This window comes from Castanea sativa, chromosome 3, assembly GCF_040712315.1.
Source record: "Castanea sativa cultivar Marrone di Chiusa Pesio chromosome 3, ASM4071231v1".
Lineage (NCBI taxonomy): Eukaryota > Viridiplantae > Streptophyta > Magnoliopsida > Fagales > Fagaceae > Castanea > Castanea sativa.
In genome coordinates, this window is record NC_134015.1 from 59165402 (window position 1) to 59191337 (window position 25936).

Sequence of the window (25936 nt, forward strand, 5' to 3'; positions counted from 1 at the left end):
CTGCAATCCTCAATTGTGTGTCCTCTATCCTAATGATACTAGCAGTAAAGACTTTGATTATGCTTGGATGGATCTCCTCCCATCTTATTAGGCCATTTGAAATAAGGCTCATTCTTGATCTTCTCAAGGATCTGATATACTTACTCCTTAAACACCGAATTTACTACTTGTGCATTAGCCCTTAAGGATTGATTATCAAACTCTCTCCTGGATTAGCTATGATTGTACCTCTCTGGCTGAGTATCTCTTCTTTTAGAGGGGGGGGGAGGGAGGAAGACTTTGGTTTTTCCCTTTCCTTGGGTTTAATCCTCCTCAACCAGCTTATGCTCATCTATACAATCCATGAGCTGACACATATTTAGGCGGTTTCATAGTCAAGGTTTTTCTCAAGTCTTGTTTTGTTGTGAGCCCAACCTTAAAGGCCTTGATGGCTACATCCTCAAAATCCCCATCAATTTCGTAAATTGTTTCCTAGTATCTGTCAGAGTAGGTTTTGAGTTTCTCCCCATCTCTCATCATTATGGACAACAAAGAGTCTAAAGGCTTGGGGACCTTGCTATACGTCATAAACCTAGCTCCGAAGGCCCTTGTCAACTCTTCATAGGAACCTATAGAACCCTCTCCTAGCCCATTAAACAATCTCATGGCAACAGGTCTAAGGTTAAAGGAAAGACCTTACACATGAGAGCCTTATTCCTTGAATGAATGGCCATCCATTGATTAAAATGACTCACATGCTCCACGAGATCAGTCCTCCCATTGTAAATAATAAAAGTGGGCTGGGTGAAACGATGAGGGAGCTTGGCCCTTTCAATTCTTCGCATGAAGGGTGACTTAGCAATTTGGCATACAACTTTGCTCATTGCATCATTTCCCATGCTCTTAGGGAATGAGCTATCTTCGTGCCTTTTACTATGTCTCTCCACCCTATCCAAGCGTGAAGATGCAGAGAAAGATTCACTAGGGGGAGTCTTGGACCTCGGTCTATAACTACTATCTTCAAATCCTGAACTTGATGGGGGTGTCCAATTTCCCCTATTGTGCGCCCTATGACGCAATTTTTTGCATAGATTATCAATCTCCAACCTGAGATTTTGTGTGTCTTGTTTATGGGAAACATGAGTTCCATTCCTTGAGTGGCTCCTACTAGTATGTCATATGTGTTACGTTTTCACCCTAACAGTTGGAGTTCGATCATGCTCTTGATCTCTCCTTTGTTCTAGACTGATAAAGTGGTCCACACGCTATGGGCCAACATATTCCTCTATACTTTGTCTGGAGTTAGCCATAACTTGGGAGAAGTGAATTGTAGATGTTTCCCACAGACAGCACCAATTGTTAATGCTCAAAAAATACAGGTCCAAGCCCACTTAGTCAGTGGTACCTTGTCCTTTCAATCAAGCCTAAACAATAGAATTTGTTGAGAGAGTGAAAAACAAGTCCAAGTACAATACTACACTAAGCCTAAGCTTAAGGCTGAAGAGCCCAAATTGAGGTGATTTAATCAACAATTGAGGATAAAGTCCTCATCGGGCAAGTCTGAGGATCAACTCCTTGTATATAAATTCAGTTCAAGTTTTACACAAGGCTATTCACAGTTCTATTTCCTATTCTAATGATTCTTAAAATTTTCATCCCTTTTCCATGCATTCCAGCCCTCCACATGTATGTCTTAGGGCACTTCATAGGATACTTGTCCCATCAAGACTCTGCTGAAGTTGGTAGAAAGGGCTACTAGCTGTGAAGTTACTGTTCAGGGTCATTTCCACATTAATACAATTGATAAGGTTGTTGTAAGGCATTGAATATGGAGGTGGGAGATATGTCCTTCAAGAAAATTCCTCCCACCATCCCTGCCCTTGTTGTTATCTTTTCTCCTCCCTTCAGGTCTTCACAAGATATTGATTGTCCTGATTCTCTTGCTCTCCTCGGGTGGGTGTCCTCGGGGCTTACTTACCCATCTGGGTCTTGGATTAGGCTTGTTAATCCCCGGCCTAGAACTCTTCAGTCCTTGGACTCCACATAGCAACAATATTCAAAAAACCATGCTATAATAAGTTTAGCAAGCTTGTCAACATTCTACATATGATTACACATTTACCTTTAAAAAAATTGTATTAGAAATCTTTAACAAGATTGACTATGCAATCTCACATCTTTAACCGACAGGCACACAAAGGAACCATAAATCACAACAATGTCAATTTTTTTAATATTACAAAAAAGAGTTTTCAATTTTACCTGGTGGAGGCCAAACGCAAGTATTGCCAAATGGAGAGGATGGAAGGAGTTCTTTCCATTGACTCTCTCCCATACACTAGTCAACATATCCGAAAACTATACAATGGTTTAGACATAATCTGAAAATGACATATTACTTGTAAATAGGGGTGCAATCGGTTCGATTTCGGTCTGTTTTCTAAGTGTTGGCCAACCAAAACTGAAATTTTTGGTGTGTGAAATTCTCAACCAAAACTGATCGAAGTAATTGGAAATCAATTGGTTTCGGTTGGATTTCGGTTTCGGTCGGTTCAGGTGGGTTCTTTCGATTTCCTTATCATTTATTTTCTTAGAAAGCAAACAAAGAAAAATAATAAACAAACCCAGAATATAAAAAAGAGAGAGAGGAAATTGAAAAAATAAACAAACCCAGAATATAAAAAACCAAGCACATGGGACAATCACAAATTCAAAACCCACTATTATTTTAACTTCTACAATCATCTAAACCGTTCCAAATGCCCCCAGAAAACAAGCATATACGCAAAGATCTGATCTGAGATCCAATCTTTTCAAAAAACAAACAAAACCCAGAAACATAATCCGATTCCACATACCAATTCAATATCAAAAAACAATAAAGCTTTGATCTTTTTTAACAATTAGAAATTCAATATAGAAACCAAAAAAAAAAAAAAAAAAACCAAATTGAAACCAAAGTTTCTTTGATATAAACAGATCGGCATGTGGAGGCTGGCGTAGGAAGGCCGTCATGTGGAGGCGGCATGTGGAGCAATGAGAGAAGAGGAGGGCTGAACAGTGAACTTTGAAGAGTGGAGGCTGTGAGAACTGAGAATGAAAGTGGGCTATGGGTAGGGTTGTTAACTTTTTTTTTTATAGTTAAATTAGATTAAGTAGATATCTAATTAGTAATTAGCTTAATTATACTTATTCTAAAAATAAAATGAATACATGGAAAAGGGGAAAGGGCCAGATCTATTCCTATAATTCATTGATTCCTATCAAACAAGAAAGGGCCAGATTCTATGAAAAAAAAAAGGGCCAGATCATATAAAAGAAAAAAAAAAGGCCCAAAAGGTTTTTTTTTTTTTTTTTTTTAATGAAAAGGCCAAACATGTATGGCAAGCCCAAATATGTATAGGAGGCTTGATGCCCAAATATTATATATTATATATTTTATGTAATATATATTATAATATGTTCAGTCCGGTTTCGATCGGTTTGTTGTATTAAAACCGAAAACCAAAATCAAATTGAAATTTTCGGTTTTTAAAAATTAAAAACCAAAACCGAACCGAAATTTTTGCAACAGTTAAGTGCCCGTTTGTTTCAACGTTTTGAGCCCAAAAAGCACGTTTTGAAAAAAGCCAGCCCTTTATGTGCGTTTGGTTCAGCACAAAACGCAATTTTTTGGAAAAAGTTGCGTTTTATATTTGTAAAGAAACGCGCATCTGCAAAATGGAGCTCAGAGCTCCAGTTGCAAAACGCGCACAATCACGTTTTCTTGGGTTTCTTTTTTTCCTAAATTGCCCATAGGTTCTTTGTACTCAAAAATCACAACGGTAACAACAGATTCTTGATCTTTTCTCTCAAACATCTCTAAACTCAGTCTCAATCAAACATTCACAACAACTACATTCACAACAATCATTTCTCTTAAACATCTCTAAACTCAAGCATAATCAAAATACGAACTCAAAAACAAAATCTTAAAATTAATCAAATCATAACAATAAAAGCAAAAAAAAAAAAAAAGAGACAGTAGCGATCTGACCCACAGTGGAGCAATCAAGCAACCCACGGTGGAGCAAAAAAGAGACAACGCCTGCCTGTGTCCTTCGATCAACGGTGGAGCATGCAATTGCTTGTTCTTAATTTCTCTATTTCTTATCATTGCTAGAGTCTTCAAGTAGAAATAGAAAAAGTAAAAGAAAGAGAGAGCAAGAGAAAGAAAGAGAGAGTTGGAGAAAGGGAAAGTGCATCCGGAATGCACTAGAAAAAGAAAAAGAAGAGTAATAGATAGACATGGGAGCGGGGTAGGTGGGAGTGGGGTAGGTGTGTGGTGGAGTAAAAACCAAGAGAAAAAAAAAAACATATGGATGTACTAAAAGATAAGTGGGTACTATTTGTGACATTTAATAAAAGATAGGTGTGTAATATTTAATAGGTGTGTAATATTTAATAACTGTGATGTTATAGAGTATGCGGTAGAGCAAAAATTGTGAGTACTAGAACAATTCATTTAAAAGATAAGTGTTAATAAAATTTTATTTTACAAAGATTAATTTTAAATTAGTAGTGTAAAAATATTGTGACATTTTATTATATTTCTAAACTTTTTAAGTTAGTACTATTTTTTTTTCTAAAAAAATATAGTACTATTGACAGAATATTTTTATAACAATTTCATAATAAACTTTAAATAGTAAGTTGTTATTAGTTCTCATCTAGACCTACTAGTGGCATTTTTTTTCCTACCATTAACAACTTGTTATATAGACTTTATTGTGAAATTTTTGTGAAAATATTGTGTCCATAACTTGCATTAAAAGAAGTAATTAAAACAAAGAATTCTCTTTATATAGACATTGTTCTTTTTAGTAATTTACCCCTCAAACTGCAACTTTTATAAGTGCTAGCCAAACACTCAGTTTTTTCAAAAAACACTTTTTAACAACTTTTACCAAACATTCAACTTTTTAAAAAACCACTTTTTCATTATGCACTTTTTGAAAACTCCACTTTTTCATTATTCACTTTTTCAAAAAGCCCAACCAAACTCACCCTAAGTTAGTTTCGGCCAGTTTTTTCGGTTCGTGAGTTTTATGCACACCCCTACTTGTAAAGAGAAAGTCCCCAATTAGTAACAAAGTCATATATATTATCCTCATCCTTAATATGTTAATTAATTACTAAATTGTTTATAATATCATCGTGATTTGATCCCACCATTCTAGCAATAATTCAGTACTTTCATTCATATTGGACTTGGTGTACTTGAAGCCCACAAAACTCAATTCAACAAATCCACATTCATCACTAATTAAAAGTTGAAACATTGAGGACAACCATCTAATTCTAAACTTCCCAAAAGTTTCCTTCAGAAAGAGAAAATGGGTGCTGTTGAAATCCTTGTAATCAGTCTTACAAGCTCCCTGTGCCTGTACTTTCTCTTAACTCTCATCCGGGGCCTTCACAAACTATGGTGGACTCCAATTCACGTGAAGAATCAATTGAGTTCACAGGGAATCAAAGGTCCTTCCTACAGATTCTTCCATGGAAGCACCAAAGAAATTATCAACATGAAAAAAGAAGCCATGAGCAGGCCAATGAATTTATCACATGACATATTTTCCACAATTCTGCCTCATGTTCACTCATGGGTTGACAAATACGGTAAATAAATCTTTCAAAGTGATTTAGTCAATTTTAGTAAATTTAGCCATTTTTAATTTTGTTGCCTTTTATTCTTTGGTACAGGTAATAATTATCTTCAATGGTTTGGCCATAAAGCTCAACTAGTTGTTACTGAACCAGAGCTAATCAAAGAGATAATGAACAATAGAGACAACGCTTATCCAAAGTCAGAGATCCCACACTATACGAAGAAGCTCTTAGGAGATGGGCTTGCGACTTCTGAAGGTGGAAAATGGGCAAAGATGCGGAAACTTGCTAATTCTGCCTTTCATGCAGAGAGCCTCAAAGTAATCTCTTACTCTTAGTCTTACCATTTAGAATTAGCACCATTAATATTGCAATTATTAACCTAGAAAAATATGTTTAATTGATTTTTATTTTATGAAATAAAAAACTAAATCTTCTATCAATTTTATTATAAAAATTTTACAAACTAGAGAGTCTATTAACATAATTCATGTCACATCAACAATATACATGTAACAAATAAATTTCTTATTACTTTTTGTGTGACTTAAAATTGACACATCTATTTGTAAAGCTAACAGTAAAATTTATAATATCTTTATTATCACTACCCTATTTTAAATGAACTAAACCCAATAACAAATTAGCATATTATATTATTGACAAAAGTCTATCCAAAAAGCATAGATATACAATCTTGGAAATTGTCAAGAGCCTTGTGTAGTTGTAGTTCAATCAATACTTTTTAATATTTCTAACCGAGATATCAACCAATGGTTCAAATTCCTGCCCAGCAATTATTCTAAATTGTTAGAAGGAATTCACTTTTGCAGAATATGATTCCATCAATGATCAGTAGCATTGAGGTGATGCTAGAAAGATGGAAACATCATGAAGGTAAAGAGATTGAGGTATATGAAGAATTTAGGCTATTGACATCAGAAGTGATTTCAAGGACAGCTTTTGGGAGCAATTACTTAGAAGGGAAGAACATTTTTCAGATGTTGATGAAATTGGCCTTGATAGCAGCCAGAAATGCTTTTAAACTTAGGTTTCCTGGCATCAGGTAAAGTCCTTTTAGTTAAACCAACAATTGGGGAACATAGAACTACTCTCCATTTAATATCCTCATGTCCTAATAGCATTCCAAAATGTGACCGACTCTAACTAGTATGTTGACGATCATAGCTAACCTCAAAATTTTGAAATTAATGCTTATTGTTGTTATTGTACCATTGGTCGATGTTGTCCTAATATCATTTGTCCATTTTTACAGTAAAATTTATAAAACTAATGATGATATTGAATCGGAGGAGCTCGTAAAAGGAATACACAACGCTATATTAGAGATAATAAAGAAGAGAGAAGAGAAGGTAATGACTGGAGAGGGTAACAGCATTGGGGGTGATTTTCTTCAACTACTTGTAGAGGCTCATCATGATGCCAATGCTAGCCTAAAGATTTCAATAGAAGATTTGGTGGACGAGTGCAAAACATTTTACGTTGCTGGTCAAGAAACCACTAGTACTTTGCTTGCGTGGACTATATTTCTTCTAGCAATCCACATAGATTGGCAAGAAAAAGCAAGAAAGGAGGTGCTCAATTTATTTGGCCAACAAAATCCAAACCCGGATGGAATCACAAAACTCAAGACTGTAAGAATGTCTCAAACTCAAATCAATTACTAGTGTAAATGACAGACCATTTAACTCAATTGCAATTCTTAAATTCTTAATTTTTCTGACATTGTTTCCCATGCAGATGGGTATGATCATCAATGAGTCTCTAAGGTTATATCCACCCGCAATTGCAATAACAAGAAAAGTTGAAAGGGAAGTTAGACTAGGGAAGCTCACTCTTCCGGCTAATTTATTATTGTACATCCCAACTCTTGCGCCTCACCATAACCCCAAAATATGGGGAGAAGATGTGCATCTTTTTAAACCACAGAGATTCTCAGAAGGTATTGCCAAGGCTACTAACAATAACATAGCTGCTTTTTTTCCCTTTGGAATAGGGCCTCGAACTTGTGTGGGGTTGAACTTTGCGATAACTGAAGCAAAGATTACTCTTTCCATGATTCTACAACGCTATGCCTTCACCCTTTCCCCAGCCTATGTCCACTCACCATTTCAGCTTCTTACCATTCGCCCACAACATGGAGTTCAAGTGATGCTACACTCATTGTAAAGACTAGAACTGGCAGTAAAATGTGCACAGAATATCCAGACACCAATGCCTTGGGATGTATACTGTAGCCTTTTTATTTCAGTTGTTTCTGAGCTTAATTGGGATTTGGTAGCTTGGAGATAAGTATAAATCAATGTGCTACACAAAAAGTTAATGAACATTGAATTAATAGAATCAGTAGAGACATTGAAGACAGGGGTGACCAATATGAAGATTATGTTGATCATTAGTTAGTGTAACGTAATGGCATTTGGAGACTTTTCAGGTATCTCAAGACATAATACGATCTGGACTGTTGGTCGCCTGTCTTAATTAAAGTCATGACTATTGTCTTATATGCTTGTGCTTAATTTTAGTTTACTATGACCTTGTTTTGATCTTGATTACATCATTAGTGATCATCTAATATTACGCGGAATGAAGACATTAGCGGCACTGATTGGTTGAATACTTAGCTTAACAACCTCATAGACTATGATGGCTGATACATGCCAATAGGTATGTAAAAGTTGCTTCATTACGAATTTGCGCATACACACACACACACAAGAATATAGTAGTTTCTTTTTATAGTATGTTTAATGAAGAAGGTTTGCTGGGATTTAGCCACACAAAAAAAAAAAAAAAAAAAAGGCTTGCTAGGAAGTAAGGTCTCAAGTTAAAAGAAGAGGGACTTTTTTTTTTTTTTTCAACGGGGGAGGACTAAATTTGAATCCTGGATATCTCCGTTGAAAATAACATGAGGTATTAATTACTCTACAAGGCTCTTGGCTAGTAGAATGGAAGAACACTTTGGTGAGACCTCTCTCTCTCCTATGCACGAATAGTGAATTTTACCATGAATTTAGATATGGAATTATTATTATTATTACTAGTCGCTAACCCGTGCGATGCACGAAAAAATTAAAATAAAAAAAAGATCATCAAGCACTGTCATTTCCACCTTCATGTATTTATACTGAATTGATATTAGTTGCATTGAAAACTACAAATAAAATATAAAATAAAATACTAATTGTACAAATAAAAACCCATAAACCTTTTTCTTTTCTTTCTAAACTAAAAATAGTACCAACCCAAAATAAGGGAATCATTGATTCCATAACATCCAAATTATGAGCAGCACAGAAACATTGAATCAAAGGACACTAAGAAAAGTGTCAAGTGGACTCTGCATTAAAATCACAATTACTTGTAGTTTCTTGAATAAACAATCACTTTGAATCATTATGCAAAAGAGGAGGGACATAAAAACTTGATAAGTCTCAAAGATGAAGTTCCTCGGATATATTTCAGCATCAATGTCCAAGTTCAGCCCTATGTATAGCAAGCATTAGCAAAGTATCCACGACCTTCCTCCTTTAGAATTCAAAAAGCTACTCCAAAGAAAAATTGTTAAACAATGGTATACCACCCTACACATGTATTTACTTTCTTAAAAAAAAAAAATTAAGAGAGGAGAAGAAGCATAAGACAGCAAAAAGAAATAAAATCTAACTTATATAATTGAATAGTTAAGTCATTAAATTTGTTTGAATCATTAAAATTCACCTTCATATTTACCCTAGAAGACCACATGCGAAGGATCTACCAATATCAAAGATAATTATTCACCAAAAAGAACAATAACTCAAGGAACTATAGATTGGAGAGGGGAAAAAGTAGGAGACTATTATGCTACAATGAATATAAACAAAAATCACGTACTAAAAACATGCAATTATATAAAACACAACCTCCAACGCATGCTTAAATATTGCAAGAGGCACATAACCCCATTTTTGTATCCTATCATCTCATGAGAAAAATATTAACAAATGTAAATGTAACCAAGCCTAAACCAACAAATTCTAGCCCAATATTAATGATAGGCTATGAACTGAAAAACGCAAGATGAAGATAGGTGTTTTACATTTTCAAACAGGAGAACATGTATGCACAAAAGCCTAGATTCAAATAAAAAATGAAAAAAAAAAAAAACAATTAACCAAAGTAAAAGCCTAGATTCCCAAAAGATGCTCATCAAAATTGTAGAAACCATTGGCAACTTAGGGCCCTACATCATTCAAATTAAAAAACCCAAAATTGTCCCCACATAGAAAGACTAAACATGGTCACAAAATACAAACTCATAAACAATTTCATCTAGAATAAGGAATTATTTTTTTTTCAATTTCAACTGACAAATTAAACAACAAAACTATATTAGATGAAGGAAAAGAACTGAAACAAAAACATGCAAAGAGACTACCTAGATGTTCATGGCCTTATTGCTGGACTTAAGTTGGCTTCCTGCACAGAGAAGTTTCTAAAATTTTCACACTATTCCATTACCGTAAATTTCCCAAATTCAACACACTATTTTAACTTCAAAATTTATGCATTAAGCCCCCAATAACTTGCTCACAATATATCAAAATTCTTTCATTAAACCAAATCATACCTTTTGGTAAAGTACATACACAGTAGTACATTCTTTTGGTGCTAATTAAAAACAACATATAAAATAAAAATTAATAAAAAAAAAGGAGAAAAAAAATTCAAATACAGCAATTAAATTAAGCTTATTACCAATAAATAAATAAATCAATAAAGCAAAAATAGTATGTAACCCTATCTTCATCATGTACAACCACAAAAATGAAAAAATAAATAAAGCAAGTACATGCAATGAATAGATAGATGGCCTTTATATTTTATTTTTTGTCTAATACATTTATCGCTTTATGGTAATTCAATTTTTATATAAAATAAAATGACATTCCAGATGATCAATGTTAGATTTCTAAAACATAAACACAATTTAACATCTACCTCTCAAAATTGAATAGAACCGAAAATTAGAATGCTTAACACATCAAAACACACATATACACATAACCAAAAAAAAACAAAAACAAAAACAAAAAACCAATAGATCCTTTATTCAAGAACCTCAAAAATGTACAATTTTCCAAAAGCAAAAGCACATAGACCTGCATAAGTACATGTCTACATAAATATCACAATCAACATGTATATATGTCGTAAGAACAAAGAGCATATTTGTTAAGGTTCTAATTGTCAAGCCAAACAATCCCAAGTTTACTGCCAAGATACGTGTCATAGGAATAGGAGGAGATTGACATTTTAGAACAAATTCATTGAAATTGTAGCCTCTCTCACTTGCAAGCAATTGGCTGCCTACATCTAATAAATTATTTTGTAAATTTTTTGGATGTCTTTGCCAAATTGTAACTTTAATATATATATATATATATATATATATATATATATATATATATATATATATATCTGTGCCTTCATCTTAATAAAAAAAAAATTTAATTTCCAAAAAAAGAAGAAAGGAAGAAACTTGTTTATCTTAGATTACCTCTATTCAGCTTTGCAGTGGCTTTGGTGAGAGATGATGATGAGTTCACCTTTGGCCTACGATAAAATGGCAAATCACAAAATGCATTGAACACAACCCAATAAGTAGCAACAGTTTATAATTTTAATAAACACTAAGTTGTATTCTTTAATAGATAAACAAAAAGAATATTTTCAAATCTCATCAACCATAACAAATTACATAGATGAAACACACTTTAATAAGAAACCCCAAAATTGATGGAGAGAGATTGCTATGGAGAGACAGAGGCTGCATCCTAACTCGCCAAAAGAGAGATTCTTTTTAGTGTCTGAACTCATCCAAATAAAAAGACTCTAATAAATTGGAGAAGATTAAATTTGACTAGCGAAAAGTTATTCAAAAAATATATTAAAGAAATATGTAAATTTCTAGCATATGAAAACAAAATTTAAAAAGTGACAGGGACATAATTGTAAAATTAAAGGATGAGGAAAGGAAATTGATTGAAATAAGAGAGGGGCTAACCGTGTGGGTTTTTTGGCATGGGCTGAGGGAGACCAATAAAAACTGTTTACGTTTCATTCTTTGGTGTTTCAGAGCCCTCCAATGGTGCCCTTCTCTTTCTCATCTCTTCTAACTCTCTCAAACCAATTCTAAATTTAAAACCTTAATCAAAACCAAATCTAAGCCTGCTACGTAAATCAAAACTAAGTAGTCCATAACAATCAAACCTAAATCATAATAATTGCCAAAATTTGTGTATTTAAGAAAATAACTTTATCGACGCGGTGCCGGCGGTGTTACGGTGGTGGGATGCCATTGAAGGTGGGTGCTAGCTTTGACAACATTCTAGCTTTTGGGGCTTTGCTTGCAAATAACTTGTATGGAAAAATTGTATCAAAGTTGTCATAGGAAATAGAGTGAAGAAAGCAGAGGAGAGAGGGAGAATTAACGTACAGAGAAAAGAAAGAAGTGGTTTAACAGAAATGTGGGGAAGGGAAAGGGGAAGGGGAAGGAATCTGAAACCGTGCAGTAAATGTGGAACCTTAGAATGAAAACGTAGGGAGGAAAAAAAAACATGGAGAAAGAAAACGTGGGGAAGGGGAAGGAAAGGGTTTTAAATAAAAATTTTAGTAATCGTGTTTTAGAAAGGTTTCACAAAGGGTAAGTTGAAAAGTCTTTGGGATTGGGCTTCATGGTGGGGTTTTTTTTTTTTGAAAGGGGCTTTTTGGTGGAATTAAATGTATAAAGTGGGCTTTTATAGTAGAAATGGGGCTTTATGGTAGAGGTTATTAGTATTTTAAAATGTATCAAAATTATTTTAAATTTATGGTGAAGATTATTAGTATTTTAAAAGGTTTAAAAACTTTTTTAAGTTGTAGGAAAAATACAAAAAAAAAAAAAGAAAAGAGAATAGAAATGATATGGTTGTCAAAGTAGCTCAACGTGAGTGTAATAATATTAAATGTTACGCTTCAATTTTTAGTAATATATAAATATAGATATAAATTAATTGGGAGAAGGGAGATGTAAACCGTGATGTCTCCTTGAAAAAATAAATTGAGCAATTCAAAGGGCAACAATATTCAAGAAACCATGCTATAATAAATTGAGCAAGCTTGTTAGCATTTTGCATATGGTTTCACATTTACCTTTAAACAAATTGGAAAAAATTTCAAAAGATTTCCTAAAAGTAGTGGCCAGAACACCCTAAACTTTTAATTTGACTAATTTGCTACTACCAAATAAAGCCATCTATTAGTCTGTCTATTAACTAAACTAACAGAACACAACACACATGCGTTTCATTTAAATCAAAGAAAAAAAAAAGTCCACCACGTTCTGATACAGTACAGAGAGTGCATCACCTGAGTTCATGCTTCTACCACCGTTCATATTTTCTGCCACCACCTATCGTCGTCTATAAATCTGCAGCTATTATTGCCAGCCATGGGTAAGAGGAAAGAGAGTACGCGAGCTTGAGAGAGAAACCCAGTTTGGAGAAATCTATGGATTAATCTTAAGAGAGGGGGAGAGAGTTTAAGATGTGGAGATTAGATTTGGGATTATTTCTGACTTCTAAGAGGCTAGAGCTTGAGAGTTTTTGGCTATGGAGGCAACAATTTGGCTAGAGGGAGAAAATTCAGAGAGAAAGAAATCGCTGGAGAGAAGTTAGAGAAGAGAGTTGGCTTGGTCTTAGGAGCGGTCTTGAGTCAGCCATGGTGGCTGATCTGTGAGTTTGAGAGAGAGAGAGGATGATCTGTGGGTTTAAAAAGGAAAAAACAAAAACGGTCAAACTTAAGCTAATAAAATAAAATTTTAAATTTTAGCAGATAAATTTATTAATTTTTTTTAAATATGTTAAAATTAAAATTAATAAAAAATAAATTTATTAATAATATAACATAATTGTCTTAAAATATGCTAAAATAAAAATTTTAAATTTTAAAAACAATAGAAAAATATCGTATCTTCCTGTATTTCTGCCTCTCCGTCTATATTCTTACCTCTCTTTTCTTCATCTTCATCTCGATTCTTGATCTTTTTCTATAAACTCAGTCAATTAGTGAAATTTTTCTTTGTTGATTCCCTTCGATTCACAACAAATTCAAAATTGAAACCAGTCTACCAAAGGTAATCTTCAGACTTCAGAGAGGCTCTCTGTCTTTCCTAAAATGAAGAGTGAAGTCTTCTATTTATTTAACTTATATTATATATATTTTTAGTTTATTTTACTGCATAATGGTTTGATGCGAGTCCCATCATGGGACACGTTTGATAGGACACGTTTTATGCTTTAAAACTTAGCCATAGGATGGTTTAAAAAAAAAAAAACTTAGCCGTAGGATTATAGGAGTACAGGCTGTTATAATCAGTTTAAATTACGAAGTAGCTTAAACATAACATATATTATACTAATTGTTGGAAAAAATTATTATACTAACTATAATACTGGGATTGAAATAAATAAATTAAAACCAGGCACAAAATTAAAAGAACAAATTATAACTTCCATATTTACATTATATTTTTATGTTAATCAATTATTATAAATTAAGTAATTTTTTTCTCATATTATAATTTTCGAATAAATATTGTCTTCAATGTTTTATCTTAATCTTGTACCAACTACCAACTGTTTTTATGGTTGTTCTTTTGATCAACAAAAGTTTCTTTTTTTGAGAAAGAGAAAGAATATATATTTTAAATCCTACAAAATACAGTGATCTTCATACTCTAATTGCCTTTGACTATAATTCAACATAATTTATTTGCTTTTTTATGCAAAAAGCTCGTACCTAAACAATTTAGTATATATTATTGTAAAAAAAAAAAAAATTTATATATTATTGTTAAGCTAGCGCATTTGACGGGGAAGCCAGATGGCTATATGAACCTAATTCAGAAAAATAAATAAATAATGAAATCACTTGGCCTTTATTAGCCATGAAGCTTGACTACTATCAATTGTATGATTTTTTTTCTTTTCTCTTTTTGTTATTTTCTTCTTCTGGCTGTGCAACTTGAACGGGTCAATTGAAAATTGAGATCAAACAACCCAGCCGACCCAATTATCAATAGGCAATTATGTTGTATCACTCTAATTCAGCCTTCTTTGCAATTAGTTCTAATCTAGACTCATCACTATTTTACCTACAACTACAAGTAAGAGCTTACTATTTGAAATTTATTGTAAAATTATTGTAGACGTAGCATTACTCATTATTTAAAAGCTAAATAAATTACAAATTGCTTCTTCTAACTTTTCATAAAATTCAATCCAGTCATTTAACTTCATTTTCGTTTAATTCAATTTTCTAACTTTCAATTTTGTTCAATTTAGACTTCCTTTTAGTCTCCGTTAGAATTACACAGTTAACTCAACTTTGCTCAATATAAAACTACATCATTTTTAGGGGTTGACGGCTCAATATTGGCATAAACTAATAAGAGGAATGAATTGAACAACGTTAGAAGGCTGAATTAAATAAAAGTAAAATTAGATAATTGAATTGAATTTTAAGCAGATAGTAATTATTTGTAACATTGCCATATTTGTAGGACAATAATGTACTTGCATTTTGGGAGGGAAATAGATTGTACGTCACTTTTCCAACGGACTGAAAACACCCACACTCGCCCAGATATTATTCTTCATGGCGCCACATCTCTTCTGCATGAGTAACAGGCTCTAGTAGCTACCAAACACATTAGGCCACGGATGGATGGGCTTGCTGGGATAGTTAGGGCTGTTTGGTGAGAGGTTTGAGTAAGGTGGTAGTTTTTTGAAATATGTGTTGAAAAAATAATATATAAAAATTTATATAATATTATTTAAAAATTAAAAATATGTGTTTAAAATATTTTCCTGCCTTAAATTGTTTTGTTTTTTATTATTTTTTTTCATCTTTTTCGGCTGTTTTGCTGTAAGGTAATTCAGAGGCAGTGTTTTTTTAGTGTTTTTTATTATTCTTTGTCTGCTTGTCCTGCTGCGAGGCTAGTGTGTAGCCTTTTGTGGCTGCAGACACATAATTATATCTCTGGCACCTTTTCTCTATTTAAAGTAGGAAAATATTAATAAATGTCCGGTATTGTTTAATAATTTATTTAAAAAAATTATGAAAAAAGAAAAAAAATAATTAATATTTTAACAATTTTTTAATTTTTTCATAAAAATAATGTTAAAATTTTTTTAAAATAAATTGTTAACCAATTAAATATACCGATTATTTCTTTTTAGTAAAAAAAAAAGAAATACATGACCAGATAAATAACAAATTTGCATTGGGGTCTTTGCATTTCTCACACTATACCTTTCTTTATTTAAATATATCGATTCTATCTTCTTAGTCAAAAAAAAATACATGACCAGATAAATAATAAATTTGCATTGGGTCTTTTCATTTCTCACACTACACCATAGATATCGGTCCTGCACTGATGTCTGACCCTTGACAAAATGGGGCGTGATTTAACACAGTCGGCACAAATTAAGAGGTTTTTTTTATAAAAAAAAAATTCTTTTAAGAGATACACGCAGAAGACATGAGTCTTTTGGCTAAATATTGCAAAAAATAAAGTTTTTTGTTGTTATAGGCACTGTTCAAAGTTATTTGGTAAAATGAGGAAAGAGAATGAATTTCGGCAACAGCGTTGCCGAAATTGCATAAAAAAGTATGAGAGAGAAATAAATTTGCAGGTGATGGCAGGATTTGAATTTCGGTAATCCCATTACCGAAATTCCTGCTGCCCAAACCATTACCCGAGCGAATGCCCAAATAAAAACAATTGTGGCAATGCCATTGACGAAAATGGAAAAAAAAAAAAAAAAAAAAAACCAATTGAGGTGCCATTGCCGAAAATGAGAGAAAAGAAAAAAAAAATTGAAGTGCCATTGCCGAAAATGGGAGAAAAAAAAAAAAGTCAATTGTGGCAATGGTATTGTCGAAAATGGGGGAAAATATTAAAAAAAAAAAAAACTATTGTGGCAATGGCATTGCCGAAAATGGGTGAGAAAAAAAAATTGTGGCAACCAAGTCGCCGAAAATGGAGGGAAAAAAAATGCTTCATCCACATCATTTTTCACAACAAATTACAAGTGGTTAGTTGTTATTGGTTTAAATTTAAACTTAATACTAAGATAACTTTTGTGCCCCAATAATAACAATCAGTAACAACCTGCCAGTTAGGATTTGTTGTAAAAATATTGTGAAAATATTGTAGACGTATCATTTCTCAAAAAAAATCGTGGTGCCGAAATAGAAGGAAAAAAAAAGTGGCAAATTGTTTTTTTTTTTTTCCCTCTATTTCGGCAATGCAATTGCCACAAAACAATTTGCCACTTTTTTTTTTTTTTTTCTATTTTGACACTACGATTTTTTTTAGAAATGATACATCCACAACATTTTTACAACAAATCCTAACTGGCAGGTTGTTACTGATTGTTATTATTGGGGCACAAAAGTTATCTTAGTATTAAGTTTAAATTTAAACCAATAACAACTAACCACTTGTAATTTGTTGTGAAAAATGATGTGGATGAAGCATTTTTTTTCCCTCCATTTTCGGCGACTTGGTTGCCACAATTTTTTTTTCTCACCCATTTTCGGCAATGCCATTGCCACAATAGATTTTTTTTTTTTTTTTACTTTTTTTCCCCATTTTCGGCAATGCCATTGCCACAATTGACTTTTTTTTTTTTTTTTTTTTTTTTCCATTTTCATCAATGGCATTGCCACAATTGTTTTTATTTGGGCACTCACTTGGGTAATGGTTTGGGCAGCAGGAATTTCGGTAATGGGATTACCGAAATTCAAATCTTGCCATCACCTGCAAATTTATTTCTCTCTCATACTTTTTTATGCAATATCGGCAACGCTGTTGCCGAAATTCATTCTCTTTCCTCATTTTACCAAATAACTTTGAACAGTGCCTATAACAACAAAAAACTTCATTTTTTGCAATATTTAGCCAAAAGACTCCAGAAGACATTATGTTTCGGGTCTATAATTATATTCCATGTGTTGAGAGAAAGTTAAGTGTATATACCCGAAATTTGATATACACCGACGTGAAATGTGATGGGCAAGTAATATAATAATAATTTTTGTTTTTTATAGAATTTGAAATTTATTAATTTGTGCTCTTATGATACTCATCAGTAAATTATTTTTAAAAACCTTTTATAAAAAACAAAAAAATAATCTACTATTTTAATAATTTTTTCAATTTTTCATAAAAACTTTCTCAATAGTTAACTGGAGCCTTAGAATTTAGTAGAGATTATCACCCGTCTCTGTCTGGTGATTTCATTTCTACTACTTTTCTAGAAGCAATAGAAGTAATAGTCTCTTTTGCTTACTTTTACAGAAAATAAATAAATAAAAAACAACAACAACAACAATAAAGGTCTCTTTAATTAGCTAGAGAACATTACTTGAAAAAATAAATGAAAGTAGGTGAAGAAATTTCATATTCAATAATACAACGCCAGCAATTTGGCAATTTCTTGGAATCCGGGTTATTGCACCTGGTGAATTCACTTATTTCTTTTACAAATTTTTTTATTTTTTATTTTTTTCTTATTTTTTATTAATTAATAATTTATTAACGTGTGTTCTTAAGACACACATTAGTAAACTATTTTTAAAAAATTTTATGAAAAAACGAAAAAATAATTTACTATTTTGATAATTTTTTCAATTTTTCATAAATTTTTTTTAAAAATCAATAGATAACGGGACCATAGAATTTAGTAAAGAATATAACCCGTCTCTGTCCGGCGATTTCATTTCTACTACTTTTCTAGAAGCAATAGAAGTTATAGTCTCTTTTGCTTACTTTTACAGAAAAAAAGAAGAAGAAAAAAACACAATAAAACAACGCCAGCAATTTGGCAATCTCACTCTTTCCTTCGAATTAGGAATTTGGTTGGTATTTTCAAAAAATTATTTTCAGTTTTTAAACAATATTTTATATATTTTTATACATTTTTTCACCCACACTTATTTTTTTAATTTTTTTAATCAATAATTAAAATTAAAAATTATTTTTTACATCTATCAATCCCAACCACTGCAATACCGTAAGTATTTCACCACGTCTCAATCCCTTTCAACAACCCATTTGTAATTATACTTGATGGCTGAAGGTTCAAACTTGATGGCTGTACTTTTGACATTGTTTCTGGCCTTTTCTTTTCCAAAGCATATCTTTTTTTGCCTGTTCTTTCAAACGTGATAAATGGTTTTGTCTTCTTCTTTTTTGCTTCGAACTTTCAATGGATGAACAAACAAGATAAGAAGGGTACTATACTAGTCTAGTCTCTAATTAATTTGACTTGGTCTTTGTTATTGTTCTATACTTTAAATTTTACTTTTAGTTAAATTATTATTTTTAATTATAAATTGAGTTTTATTTGTTTATAAATATTTTCTCATTATAAATGTTTACTAAAAAATACTTATTCAGATATGAAAAACTTCAAAAAGAGAGAAAAATTGAAAAACAAATTGAATCTCAAAAAGATCTATGAATACTTTTTTTATTAATATTAAAAAAACACAATAAAAAGGCCTCACTGAAAAAAAAAATCAATATATATATATATAAATTATTTTATTAACCTTTTTGACTAATACCCAAAGTTGATGAGCCGCCCTGCTCTCTCCCATACACTAGCCACATATCTGAAAACTATACATTGGTTTAGACATAATCTGACAATGACATGCTACTCTTACTCTATCGAGACATTCTAGCAATAATTCAGTACTTTTATTCATATTGGACTTGGTGTACTTGAAGCCCACAAAACTCAATTCAACAAGTCCACATTCATCACATTGAGGATAACCATCTAATTCTAAACTTCCCAAAAGTTGCCTTCAGAAAGAGAAAATGGGTGCTGTCGAAATCCTTGTAATCAGTCTTACAAGCTCCCTGTGCCTGTACTTTCTCTTGACTCTTATCCGGGGCCTTCACAAACTATGGTGGACTCCAATTCACATGAGGAATCAATTGAGTTCACAGGGAATCAAAGGTCCTTCCTACAGATTCTTCCATGGAAACACCAAAGAAATTTTCAACATGAAAAGAGAAGCCATGAGCAGGCCAATGAATTTATCACATGACATATTTTCCACAGTTCTGCCTCATGTTCACTCGTGGGTTGACAAATATGGTAAATAAATCTTTCAAAGTGATTTAGTAAATTTAGCCATTTTTAATTTTGTTGCCTTTTATTCTTTGGTACAGGTAATAATTATCTTCAATGGTTTGGCCCTAAAGCTCAACTGGTCGTTACTGAACCAGAGCTAATCAAAGAGATAATGAACAACAGAGACACCGCTTATTCAAAGCCTGAGACCGAAAAATATGGGAAGAAACTCTTTGGAGATGGGCTTGTGACTTCTGTAGGTGAAAAATGGGCAAAGATGCGGAAACTTGCTAATAATGCCTTTCATGCAGAGAGCCTTAAAGTAATCTCTTACTCTTAGTCTTACCATTTAGAATATACTATCAATTTTATCATCAAAATTTTACAAACCAGAGAGTCTATTAACATAATTCATGTCACGTCAACAATATGTGTAGCAAATAAATTTCTTATTACTTTTTGTGTGATGCGCTTAAAATTGGCATATCTATTTGTAAAGCTAATAGTAAAATTTGTAATATCTTTAATATCACTATTCTATTTTAAATGAATATATTAAATTATAAATAAAACTCTATCCAAAAGGCATAGATATACAATCTTGGAATTTGTCAAGAGCCTTGTGTTGTTAGAGTTCAATTTGTACTTTTTAATATTTTTAACGGAGATATCAATGATTCAAATTTTTGCCCCAGCAAATTATCTGTGTATCAAGGAAAACAATTCCTGGAAATTAGTTTATATTGTTAGAAGGAATTCACTTTTGCAGAATATGATTCCATCAATGATCAGTAGTGTTGAGGTGATGCTAGAAAGATGGAAACATCATGAAGGTAAAGAGATTGAGGTATTTGAAGAATTTAGGATATTGACATCAGAAGTGATTTCAAGGACAGCTTTTGGGAGCAGTTACTTAGAAGGGAAGAACATTTTTCAGATGCTGATGAAATTGACCTTGATATCATCCAGAAATGGTTTTAAACTCAGGTTTCCTGGCATCAGGTAAAGTCCTTTTAGTTAAACCAACAATTGGGGAACATAGGACTACTCTCCATTTAATATTCTTAGCATCCTCATGTCATAATAGCATTCCAAAATGTGACCAACTCAAACTAGTATGTTGACGATTATAAGTAACCTCGAAATTTCGAAACTATTGCTTATTGTTGTTATTCTACGATTGGTCGATGTTGTCCTAATATCATTTGTCCATTTTTACAGTAAAATTTATAAAACTAATGATGAAATTGAATCGGAGGAGCTTGTAAAAGGAATACACAACGCTATATTAGAGATAATAAAGAAGAGAGAAGAGAAGGTAATGACTGGAGAGCGTAACAGCGTTGGGGGTGATTTTCTTCAACTGCTTGTAGAGGCTCATCAAGATACCAATGCTAGCCTAAAGATTTCAATAGAAGATTTGGTGGACGAGTGCAAAACATTTTACCTTGCTGGTCAAGAAACCACTAGTACTTTGCTTGCGTGGACTATATTTCTTCTAGCAATCCACACAGATTGGCAAGAAAAAGCAAGAAATGAGGTGCTCAATTTATTTGGCCAACAAAATCCAAACCCGAATGGAATCACAAAACTTAAGACTGTAAGAATGTCTCATACTCAAATCAATTACTAGCGTAAATGATAGACCATTTAAGTCAATTGCTATTCTTAAATTCTTAATTTTTCTGACATTGTTTCCCATGCAGATGGGTATGATCATCAATGAGTCTCTAAGGTTATATCCACCCGCAGTTGCAATAACAAGAAAAGTTGAAAGGGAAGTTAGATTGGGGAAGCTCACTCTTCTGGCTAATTTATTATTGTACATCCCAACTCTTGTGCCTCACCATGACCCCAAAATATGGGGAGAAGACGTGCATCTTTTCAAACCAGAAAGATTCTCAGAAGGTATTGCCAAGGCTACTAACAACAACATAGCTGCTTTTTTTCCCTTTGGAATAGGGCCTAGAACTTGTGTGGGGTTGAACTTTGCGACAATTGAAGCAAAGATTGCTCTTTCCATGATTCTACAACGCTATGCCTTCACCCTTTCCCCAGCCTATATCCACTCACCATTTCAGCTTCTTACCATTCGCCCACAACATGGAGTTCAAGTGATGCTACACTCATTGTAAAGACTAGAACTGGCAGTAAAATGTGCACAGAATATCCAGACACCAATTCCTGGGGATGTATACTGTAGCCTTTTTATTTTAGTTGTTTCTGAGCTTAATTGGGATTTGGTAGCTTGGAGAGTAAGTGAAAATCAACATGTTATACAAAAAGTGAATGAACATTGAATTAATAGAATCAATAGAGACATTGAAGACAGGGGTGACCAATATGAAGATTATGTTGATCATTAGTTAGCGTAACGTAATGGCATTTGGAGACTTTTCAGGTATCTCTAGATCTAATACGATCTGGACTGTTGGTCGCGTCTTAATTAAAGTCGTGACTGTTGTCTTATATGCTTGTGCTTAATTTTAATTTACTATGATCCTTTTTTGATCTTGATTACATGGTTAGTGATCATCTAATATTTCGCAGAATGAAGACAATAATTAGCGGCACTAATTGGTTGAATACTTAGCTTAACAACCTCGTATAGACTATGATGGCTGATATATGCCAACAGGTGTGTAAAAGTTGCTTCATTCCGAATTTGCGCATGCACACACACACACACAAATGCATATAGTTTCTTTGTAAAGTATGTTTAATAAATAAGGTTTGCTGGGATTCAGCCAAAAAAAGGCTTGTTGGAAGTAAGGTCTTAAGTTAAAAGAAGAGGGACTTTTTTTTTTTTTTTTTTTTTCAATTGGAGAGGAGAAATTTGAACCCTGGTTATCTCTGCTGAAAACAACATGAGGTATTAGTTACATTACAAGGCCGATGGTAGAATGGGAAAACACTTTAGTGAATTTCACCATCGTTGTTCTGTTTCCTATTCTAATGGTTCTTAAAATGTTCATCCCTTTTTTTTCTGGGGGGGTTCCTTTCTTTTTATATCCATTTTCCATGCATCTCAGCCCTCCACTTGTATGTCTCAGGGCACTTCACAAGATAGTTGTCCCTTCAAGACTCTGCTGAAAGTGGTAGAAAGGGCAACTAGTTGTGAAGTTACTATTCAAGGGTCATTTCCACATTAATGCAGTTGATATGGTTGTTGTAAGGTATTGAATGCAAAGGTGGGAGGTATGTCCATCAAGAAACTTCCTCCCACCATCCCTGCCCTTGTTGTTATCTTTTCTCCTCCCCTCGGGTCTTCACTGGATATTGATTGTCCTGATTCACTTGCTTTCCTCAGGTGGGTGGCCTCGAGGCTCGCTTACCCTTCTGGGTCTTGGATTAGGCTAGTTAATCCCCGGCTTAGAACTCTTCAGTCCTAGGACTCCACATAATAGCCCTCTAAAACCTTTCTACCAGGAGCTACTCTAAGATTGAGGTTTTAGTAGCAATGGGAAGGCTAGCACGTGCCAATCGCGTTCCCACGTGGGGACGTCATTTCACTTGTCTTATGAACACTCTTGATGCTTCGATATCCACATTGCTACAATTATTGCATCAGGTGGCTGCTTGTCCCCCCACCTTCTACGATGCAATGATGATCCAACAGTCCAAATTTCTTAGGGTAAATGAGCGGGAAATTTACCGTTCATTTCCCACCTCTATATAAAGGGAGAATGAGAGTAATTTTCAAATTTACATGCTCTCTACATATTTTCTCTGAAGCAGCAGTCTAAGGATCAACTTTCATTGCTCGTAAGTGCCTTTGGCCTTTCATCCATTGCCCTAAAGGAAACTCTCTTTCTTTTTCTTTTTCTTCTTACTTTTAGGGTCTGTTTGGATAGAACTTATTGCTGAAAACTGAAAACTGAAAACTGAAAACTGAAAACACAGTACCAAAATAATTTTTTAATGTGTAAAAAGTACTGTTCATACCAAAAAGTACTGTTCATTGGCTTAAAATCACTGTTCATGGCCAATGAACAGTGACAGATGCGCTTGGAAAAAAAAAAAAAAAACGGGGCTAGACGTGGACGTGGACGTGCTATCCAAACGTCCTCTTACTTGATAAAGACGTATGGCTAGGTTCGCCAAACTAGTTGATACCCTCGAGGGCATGGCCACTTTTAGGGAAAAGTACAAAATCCTGGACGGTGTAGAAGTTAAGCACTACGAGTTAGGAGAGTGGTCAGTTAGTAAACCACCCAAGGCAGTTGTCATTCCCATGATTGCCTTTATTGAAGGCGGAATGCAAATTCCCATGGGTAGAGTTACTAGGGACTTCCTCATTAACTTTAGGCTTTACCCCACCCAGTGCTCACCCAACCTATTTAAGGTCCTCGGTAGCATAGACATGCTAAATTTGAAAATGGGGAACAACCTTACTTGTCACGACATAAACTGGGTTTATAATTGTCAAAAGGGTAAATAAACGGGCTACTATTTTAGGTGTAGAGTTCCCTTTGTTAGGTTGATTTCTTGTATTCCTAGGTCCAATAAGGGTATGGACGAAGATTTCTTCATCGTCTCGAGTGAATAGCACGATGGTTTGTATTGCCCTACCCAAGAAGGGGAACCAAGTGGGGTGCCCGAAAACTTAGAATAACTTAGATTGCCTTCCCTTCTTATTTTGCCTCTTTTTTTTTCAACTTTTTCTTTAATTAACACCTTCTCTTGTTTCCTCTGCAAACAATTTTCATACTGCCCCGAATAAAAACCTAGTGAACTTTGTAGACCTTAACCTGATTCTGCAATCAGAGATTCTCCTTCATTGAGATGGCCAACTTCGGGTGGTACACGTAATCCTTGGATTCAAGCCTATATCCAAGCATTTCCAATCTCCCAAGCACGTGATTAAAGCCAAAGACTCGAGCCTCGCGCTGATCAACGTTGTTGTCCCCAAATGCTGGGTTATCCGCTCCACTTGCAGCCAAGCTCCTCTACTCCCACAAGCAACCTCTTCCCTTTAACGAAGAGTAGGAAGAGACAGCATTCGAACCTACCCAAGAAGACAGAGAAATATTTTGAGGTTTTTTATCGCGCTGACTCCGAAGATCCCCCAAAAGCTAGTCATCGTCACCTTGTTTCTGCTCAAGTCAGTACTAGTCAAGAAGCAGCTAACATTCCTGAAGCAATGGTGCTCGAGGAAAAAAAATGTCTGACTTGCTAGCCCTACTCACTGCTTACACCAGGGGGGAATGCTCCTGTAGTTCCCATTGTACCCTGACCCCCTACTCCTACTCTACCTTATTCCTCTGCTGCTAATGCCGTCAAGAAGAAGAGAAAGATGGGAAAACAGACTGAGAATGAGAGCTTTGAAGAAGGGGAGACACCCCAATCCACTCAATAGCAGCCCTCTAAGGGGCCCAGAATTACAAGGGTGCAATAAAAGAAGGGCACTTCTGCTGAGGTAAGTAAAAGCATTGAAGGGAAGCAGTGCTTCAAGGCCACTATATGGAACCCAGCCTTTGTGCTCAGCACAAGAGGCCCCGTCACATCTAAGGCAACCCTTAAGGATGCCCAGAAGGGCTGGTCCAAGCTAGTGTCTGAGTGCCTTGAGAAGGCCCTACTTCTTCCTGATAACATGTAAGAACTAAAGGAGCTGAGGAAATGTGAAGTGTTCCTCTCACTAAAGAAGGACCTTGTGAAGATTGGATTTTATACCTTAGTTTCTATACAACTTACTCATATCTTTTATGTTAAGAACTGGAACATGTTTATACATTTTTTCTTAAAAACAAGCCATGCAAGTGTCCTTTGTGGCCGAGGAATGGGTCAACCACGCTCTCTCAAAGTCTTGAGAAGTGGAAAATAAACTGGCCCATTTAGATAAGGCTCTGGCTGAGGCAAAGAAGACGTACAAGGATTCACTCTTCCACCTAGCCGAGGTCGAAAGGGGGTGTAAGAATGCCAAAGCTGCTTTGTGAGGGTTTGAAAAGCAAGCCAAAGAGTTGCGAGTTTCATTGAAGAAGATAGAAACGCAACTAGCTTCTACCAAAGAGTAAATCAAGCTCCAGCAAAAGGAACTTGAGGGAAAGGATGCTGAAAAGGCAAAGGCTGAACAAGCCGCTTATGATGCTGGTATGACCAAGACCGCC

At 34.1% G+C, this 25936-nt stretch overlaps 2 protein-coding genes and 1 long non-coding RNA gene across 4 annotated transcripts; 2 read left to right on the forward strand and 1 right to left on the reverse strand.

Annotated features, from left to right (window-relative positions):
* Positions 1 to 5283: 5283 nt before the first annotated feature.
* On the forward strand, positions 5284 to 8041 carry LOC142627088 (cytochrome P450 CYP749A22-like). The gene is made up of 5 exons (XM_075800880.1): positions 5284 to 5637; positions 5722 to 5945; positions 6459 to 6691; positions 6902 to 7280; positions 7387 to 8041. The coding sequence occupies exons 1-5, from the start codon at positions 5355 to 5357 to the stop codon at positions 7813 to 7815; spliced, it is 1548 nt and encodes a 515-aa protein (XP_075656995.1). The 5' UTR covers positions 5284 to 5354; the 3' UTR covers positions 7816 to 8041.
* Positions 8042 to 8751: 710 nt separating this feature from the next.
* Positions 8752 to 13418, reverse strand: LOC142626774 (uncharacterized). 2 transcript variants are annotated; one of them, XR_012842659.1, is made up of 4 exons: positions 13039 to 13418; positions 11696 to 11823; positions 11189 to 11244; positions 8752 to 10790 (listed from the first exon to the last, which is right to left on the reverse strand). It is a non-coding gene; the product is annotated as an uncharacterized LOC142626774 (long non-coding RNA). The 2 variants fall into 2 exon arrangements; XR_012842660.1 differs by lacking the exon at positions 11696 to 11823.
* Positions 13419 to 19448: 6030 nt separating this feature from the next.
* On the forward strand, positions 19449 to 22160 carry LOC142628160 (cytochrome P450 CYP749A22-like). The gene is made up of 5 exons (XM_075802185.1): positions 19449 to 19853; positions 19928 to 20151; positions 20599 to 20831; positions 21051 to 21429; positions 21536 to 22160. Exons 1-5 carry the CDS (start codon positions 19571 to 19573, stop codon positions 21962 to 21964), a joined length of 1548 nt encoding a protein of 515 aa, XP_075658300.1. The 5' UTR covers positions 19449 to 19570; the 3' UTR covers positions 21965 to 22160.
* The last annotated feature ends 3776 nt before the right edge of the window (positions 22161 to 25936 follow it).

Bases quoted from the DNA above. Each gene is read 5' to 3' on its own strand.
- LOC142627088 (XM_075800880.1), top strand. From the start codon at position 5,355: ATGGGTGCTGTTGAAATCCTTGTAATCAGTCTTACAAGCTCCCTGTGC. The intron at 5,638-5,721 runs GTAAATAAATCT...TCTTTGGTACAG, and splicing joins CTCATGGGTTGACAAATACG to GTAATAATTATCTTCAATGG. The intron at 6,692-6,901 runs GTAAAGTCCTTT...CCATTTTTACAG, and splicing joins CTTAGGTTTCCTGGCATCAG to TAAAATTTATAAAACTAATG.
- LOC142628160 (XM_075802185.1), top strand. From the start codon at position 19,571: ATGGGTGCTGTCGAAATCCTTGTAATCAGTCTTACAAGCTCCCTGTGC. The intron at 19,854-19,927 runs GTAAATAAATCT...TCTTTGGTACAG, and splicing joins CTCGTGGGTTGACAAATATG to GTAATAATTATCTTCAATGG. The intron at 20,832-21,050 runs GTAAAGTCCTTT...CCATTTTTACAG, and splicing joins CTCAGGTTTCCTGGCATCAG to TAAAATTTATAAAACTAATG.